General features: G+C 41.8%; 1 protein-coding gene across 1 annotated transcript; it reads right to left on the bottom strand.

Annotated features, from left to right (window-relative positions):
- Positions 1 to 207: 207 nt before the first annotated feature.
- On the bottom strand, positions 208 to 2,659 carry spsb1 (splA/ryanodine receptor domain and SOCS box containing 1). The gene is made up of 2 exons (XM_030769227.1): positions 1,942 to 2,659; positions 208 to 488 (listed from the first exon to the last, which is right to left on the bottom strand). Exons 1-2 carry the CDS (start codon positions 2,633 to 2,635, stop codon positions 361 to 363), a joined length of 822 nt encoding a protein of 273 aa, XP_030625087.1. The 5' UTR covers positions 2,636 to 2,659; the 3' UTR covers positions 208 to 360.
- Positions 2,660 to 7,225: the final 4,566 nt, after the last annotated feature.

The following is a 7,225-nucleotide window of genomic DNA, read 5'->3' as shown; positions in this document are numbered from 1 at the left end:
CACTTCTAAATACAGACATATTGTCACGTTAGCTTTCAGAGTCAGCGCCGAGAACAAACGGTTTCAAAATCTCTTCCGTAGTTTCCAGTACATGATTGATGCAAGCCACAATAAAGGGGTTTTAAAAAGAAACTAACGCAACATTAAAAAGTGAACGTAAACACTTCAAACAATGGGACAGAGGCGTCCTTGGTGTGGTTTATATAAAAAAACAGCAAAAAAAAAAAAAAACATCCATTAAGAGCAGGAGTATTGTACCAAATCCAAAAGAAGGTAATTAGTAAACAGGTTTATCAGGAAGAAAATCCCAGAGAGAGAAAAGCGCTATTGCCTTGCACTGCAGTACAGGCCCTCCGATCATCATTGGTAGAGTAGATAGTTCTTGAGGGAGGCAGGTAAGGGTAGTCTATGTATTTCACTCAGTCGTTCTCTCCCCAGCGCTACCCGCACTGAGCGTCTACACAGGTCCATTAGAGGCAGAGGTTCAGCTGCAGGAAAACACAAGCGTGAGAAAAAGGTCAGAAACATTGGTCACATGTTCACGGCACTTACAACAATGTGCTTAGTTGTTGTGCATATCTGTGTAACAATAAGTCCTTTTCCAGATATGTTAAAGGGTAATGCTGTAACACACCAACTGTCACTTTGATATCTTTTTTTTTTTTGTCTGTGACTGATTCCTACTAGTAAATGACAAGTCTGCTCGATGAAGAAGAAATCTGAGCATCTTCTGTGAACAAAAATACAGTTTTGTATTGAAGAGAGTGTATGACTAAAAAAACCACACTGACAGAGACACTTCCCTAGGCCTCGTTTTTGGTGAGTAATACACTGACTTTTGCCACATAATGACAAAAAGGAAATAAAGTCTCTCCAAAAAACCACCTGTATCCTGAGTTGATGTGTTGCATTAAAGGTGCATTACCAAACTCTGAGGTCATACCATCAATTACACATCCTATACTACTCACAACTCTGCAGGAAGTTCTTTAAGATTCAGTCACCCCCTGAGCAAGTAAAAACAACACCATTGCCACAAAGTGGAAATGGATTTCATTAGACTCTATGCATGGACAGATGGAAGTCGGTTTCCTTTAAGAACTTTGTGGTTTTGCTTAGCGTGCTGTTGGGCAGCTGCACGTTTTTGACTCACCTGAACACTCTCATTAGTGAACCCTAGAACAATGTCATCATCCTGATTTGATTAAATGATAAGCTTGTGCTTTTATCTTTTCCACAAACAGTTTCAAAATCCAACCCATGGAATCCGTCTTTGTTCTTTCTTAAGCAGAACACGTTTAAACCTCAGACATAACTAAATGTACAGCTGTGAGGCAAATGCTGCCGCTAATAGCGGTTTACCAAATGAGCTGTAGGATGAGATGCTAGCCAGAAGGCCAATTTATAGCAGTATAATGCAAGTCTTCAAGCTATAGCACTTTCACAAACATCAACGAGCGAAGGGCCATCAAGGACTTGAAAGGCCAAGTAGCTTAATCCTGAAAAGTTTAAAAATAAAATTGAACGCTAAAATTATATTGGCTACTGACATTTACAGAGCAGGTCTATCTCAATGCCTGATCGATTCCATGATGTCCAGTGGAACAGTCTCATCACGGTGCGCAGTGGAAAGTGCAAAGTACTTAGCTTAACAATTAGCTTCCTGGGCTACTACTCTGAAGATAAGCACTGATGTCATTTCTCTTGTCATTTATCAGGTGAGTCGAACTCGCTTTACATAATTAACGGCAGTGGAATAAGTCCCAACACTGACACACTATTTGCACGGCAATAACACCAGTGCTACTCAGAGGGTAAAAGCCAGCCTGGCTGATGTTGCTACCATGGTCCAAAAGTCACAGGCCTCGTGAGAGAAGGAACATATAACACACTGAAAAGGGAGATGTTTGAAGAAAAGAACGCAAACAAAACTTGACTTACGATCGAGTCCGTTGATGTACCGGATTCTGATTTCACAGTGGCCCCATACAGCACTCACTACTGGGTACAGTTTTCTGCCTTTCAGTCCCCTGAAAGCAACCCCTAGATATTGTCCATCCACAATGAAACTTAGAGTTCCCTCGTCCATGTCCAACACAACCAGAAACGAGTCAGGAACGATAAAAGTCTCATCTGGCTCCAGAAAAGCAGGGTAAGTCCTACTGGGCTGGTTCTTGCCGTCATGATAAAGTTTGTTCCGTCCCAGGTCCCAGCCCCAGGACTCGTTGTTGTTTCCTACAAGTGCAGTGTATCCTACAGAATGTAACGGGGCTTCCCCTGTGGCTACCCCAACCACAGCGTGCGTACCCCTCTGCCTCATGGCCCAGTTGATTTCCCACACATGCAACCCTCGCGTGTACCCTACCCGTCCACGGATGGCATCTGTACTCTGAGCTACGGGGTGCCGGTGAAATATCAGTTTATTGTCCTCTTTGACAAAGATATTGAGCGAGCGGTCATCGTTGTTCCAGGAGTGCTGGACTTGGACCTCAGGTGTGGCGGGGGGCATGTCCAGTAACATGTCCAAGCGGGCAGGCTTGGTGTAGTCTAGGGCCTGCAGCTCCAGCTTGAGAGGCCGAAACGCTGGGTCCCGCATGTCCACAGTCTTTATGCCTCCCGGAACCTTCTGCCCCATGCTCTGGGTGTTTTTATCAGCACCCTGTTCCCCCCACCCTCCTCAAACCACAGCAAAAAAAGGGAGGGAAAAAAAAAACACTAACAGGACTGCCGGGGTCCACTCCTTCACCTTAGCCCCTCTACCAATCAGGAAGCTGAGTACACAGGCCAACGCAGGTGTGTGTGTGTGGCTGACCTGGAGAGATTACAGGAGATACAAAAAAAAAAGAGAGAGGCAAAGGTTAATGATTACCACACCAAACCTTGTACTGACCTCCTTTCCAAATCAGAACATAGTGTAACATCCAAACAAAGTATGCCAACATACATGAAATCAAAATGCACTGATGTATTTAGCTCAGTTACTTGAAGTAAAACGCTAAAATTCCTTTCAGTAAAATTCCAATTCAGTAGGAACATTGTACACATTGCATTGCACAGTTATCTGAAAGTGTGTCATGCATATGTTGCATAACTTTACATTTGGTTTCATAAGTGTGTCAGCTCTCCCCCTTTATGCATAACAAAGTGTGCAGGTTCTGCTCAATACACACATGACAGCAGCTGCACTGCCTCTAAAGCACCTCTAACAAAAATGGTCCAAAACAGTTCTTTAAAAGAAAAAAAAATTAACATAAGGTATTTAGGACAACATCCTTCCATGTTCCATATTCAAATTAATTATAACTGTATTTTTACAAGAATCACAAGTGAGAGCACTATTTTCCACTCACATTTTCCATCATCTTCTGGGAGCTTTCCAAAACACAAATGTTTGGACAATGCATTCTGTTAACCCAGTGCTTCCTTGCAATTATTAGTCAGTCACATGCTCAGTGACTAGTGTGAATCAGTTACAATACAGCGTCTTTCTCTTCGACCCTTTTCAGGGAAACATTTCATCACATGATGAGGCAGAGTGCCGTAAATCTCTCCTACTTGACTATACAGTCAGTGCCAGCCTTCCCATCAACTCCAAACAACAGGTCCACACAATTTCTCTTCAAAATAGGAAACAAGACAGGGGGAAAGGCCAGCTATTTCCTCTTTTAGGCTTGTCTAGTCAGAAGATAACAGGAAAAGCAATAATAAAACGTCTGGCTTAAAAAAAAATAATAATAATAACATGCAGCTGTGTTGTTTTCGAGAAAACCACGAGTGGCAATATTTCGCCAGCTCCAAGGCAGGGTCGGAGGCGGCAAAGGCCGAGAGACAGTCATTCCCTGAGCGTGGACAGACCGAGGCAATAAGGGAAAGCCTCAGCCAATGCTCTCTCTCTTTATTCCTTTTTTTCTTCTATTATTCCTTCTTGGATAAATTACATTACAACACACTATGTACTGCAATGCCAAAATGTTTTCATTTGCTAAGACACAACATGTAGAAACATACTGCTCGTGTTAGCGTATTGCTACTCCGTCATCTCTGCCCATTTAGCACAGACATACGAGAGAGAGAGAGAGAGAGAGAGAGAGAGAGAGAGAGAGAGAGAGAGAGAGAGTTACATAAACAGTGTTAATATAATGGTCTGCTGAAGAGGCCAGCTCGTAATTGAATTGTAGACAAGAGTTCATTGAGAAGCATCTTGGTCCTCTCTCTAATACAAGTAAACAAGCATTTAAATGGGTCATGCCGCTTCGGGTGATGGCCAGAACCAGGGAAAGGAAAACCAAGCAGTGGGTGGCAAGTTTGTGAATGCAAACAATATTGTTTTCAATGCCTGTCCAGCCTTTAGAAAGTACGAAACATGTTAATTTGCACACTCTTTGTGCGAGGTTTTAACTATTTTCTCTCCATCCCTTCTCACCAATTCTGAGACCAGTAAAGCAATTAAATTCTGTTGAATAACAACAACAACAACAACAATAATAATAATAATAATAATAATATAAATTTCAGCATAGCTGAAGAGGGGCAGCCTTGCATGTTCTTTAGGATCCTGCTGGGTCAGTCTATGAAGAGAGCTGCTGAGAGGACTGCAGTGTCACATGGCAGTGACACCACGTTTCTTCTCTCCTTGTTTGCAGGTTTATTTTGGTGCCTGGGGGCTGCAGGAGCTGCAGCTGGTTGGGATTGTTGGCCCCCTGTATAGGGAACTGATTGAGATGCAGAAGGGGATCTGTGGATTTACAGGGTCTGAGGAACACTGGTGGCTTTTGTCTTAACCACCACAGTACACACTTAATACTCACTCAGATTTGGGTTTTCCCTGGACTCCTCCTGCTGGGTAATGCCCTGACCCACTGAATTCCAGACCTAACTGTGCTTAAGTTCCTTCACCTTTCACTTCCATTACAGTTGGTACTAGACGAGTTCATTTGAGTTGTTGGAAGCAGGTGAGGAGTGAGTCAGTTAAAAGCCAACCATTAGCACTTAACATCGACATGGCAACAATACGCCCAACTGCCCTATAGCTGTAAGCTCAAAACACCTGTTTTTCCAGAGCAGATAAAATCTGAACCTAAAAAAAAAAAAGGGCAGTAATATCTCAAAACAGAGAGATTATCTTGGACAGGTTTTAATCGGGAAGGCGAGGCATGTGGCAGGCAGATGTTAGTGTGGTACAGAGGAGAATGGAGAAAATAGATAAATGCAAATCATGGCACAAAACAGAAATGTCACACATTTACTCTACTCAGACAGTGGGCAGACAGGGTACACTAACATACAAATGACAATTTAACCCCTACTTTAGCAGATTAAAGAAATGCCTATATAAATTTCAGCATGTGCAAAGACAGAGACATGACCTAATACGTCGTACATTTCTCAGCTCGGGTTAAACAAACAAGATACACTGACCCATCCATGACCATATCCATTCGTTCTTATATGTACTATGCACCATCTCATGTTTCTCTAAGGAAAAAAAAAAACTATAAAAAATGCATTCCAAGTCAGATGCTTCTCCCAAAGAATGCCTTGAACATTGCCATGAAAATTGTGTTAGAGGGGGGGAAAAAAATGAGCAGAGCACACATTTTGAAGGGAGTAATGTCTGAACTTGTGTTCACCCTAGATTAGGGCTATTCAAACAGCTAACACTGCTTTCAATCTTGCTCTATGGTGCTGACAGCTGTCTACACAGCAGATGTGGGAAAACAGGCTTCTTCAGCTTGCTCACTCACTGACAAGACGGGTTGAACTGCTCTGTGCCCCACAGGCTGAGATCTGGGCCAAGACAGGTGCTGTCATGACTGGGCCCAGCCAATACGCTGTGTTACAGTCAGTCTGTGTGATGGCAACTCAAACCAGTGACGACGCACACCCCCCCCCCCCCCAAAAAAAATACTGCTTATCGCAATCTCACAGTGATGTATAATGCACAGGCAAGCTGTACAGTCACACTGAGACAAAGCTCAAGTTGGTGAGACTCATTTCCCGATAACAGTCAAAGGCATGACTGGTGAATCGTCAAGATACAATCTCTCTAAATTCAACGCCATCTAAATAAGTAACTCAACTCCCGAGACAGTCAGACGATCAGACAGTCGCCGATGAATAAAGAGTGGTTGTGTTATGGAAGGTGATCATAACAGCATGATGCATTGTCTAATCCAGACAGTTGCAAATTGACTTAATATAAAAACACACATGGGCCATCTGAGGACTGTCATACATTGCAGCGTGCATAAGGAGACACAGTAACATGTCTGACATTAAGCAAGAATGTCATTTATGAGCCTGGCATAATTAAAAATTAAATTTACAATACCATATAATTCCTACGAGAACTGTTACATGCCAGTTTATGGAGACGCAATGAGAGGATATTGGTACAATAATTTAAAGTTAACAAATGTTGGGTTAAATAAAAGCATCTTATAAAAATGGCAGAGTGATCCTACTCGATCTAGTAAAACTGTTGGCGGGACAAGAAACTTCCTCTCCTAAAAACTATACCTGTGGGGAACATCCCCATTAGCCATGCCACATAACTCCATTTTCTTTACATGCCTGCAGGAAAATTGTGATGGACAGTTATGGAGTGATATCTGTACAATGTTAACCCTTGTTACAAAGATTCTGTTCAGCATAAAGTTCATATCATATAATTAAATTAATTGCAATCATATGATGCCTCTGGTGGTCACAGAAGCCCTGGGAAGAGATTTGCTTCCTTTTACTATTCAATTACTACAAGACATATGTTCACTGACAATAAATGAAGCCAATTTAGCGTTGACCAGATGCAATGCGAACAAAGCACCAAATACATGAAAAATACAAACTTATGAGCATATATGTGCAAACAAACTCTGAATTTTTAAGAAATATTAATATTTATTTTTCCAGGCACAACTATATATTTGGCTGGATATCAAAAGCCATGCACTCAAAAGCCATAGCCTATAAAAAGTCATCAACAAACTATTTCTACCAGCAAACAGAGCTACTGAAAAATCTGAACGATAAAAAAAAATTGTATATGAACCTCTTTTTTTTTTACTGAATGCATTCAAACCGCCAAAAACAGATTTAGCAACATTACAAACTGAACTTTCATCTTGACAACAGACGGCAACTCCGGAAGAAAAGGCCTGAGCAATTTCTGCATACACTACAATTTCAACATCTTGTCAAAAATGAGCAAAAGAACACTAAATAT

This window comes from Chanos chanos, chromosome 3, assembly GCF_902362185.1.
Source record: "Chanos chanos chromosome 3, fChaCha1.1, whole genome shotgun sequence".
In the NCBI taxonomy this organism is placed as follows: Eukaryota; Metazoa; Chordata; class Actinopteri; order Gonorynchiformes; family Chanidae; genus Chanos; species Chanos chanos.
Note: the sequence above shows the minus strand (reverse complement) of the source record. Positions and strands in the feature narration are given on the sequence as shown.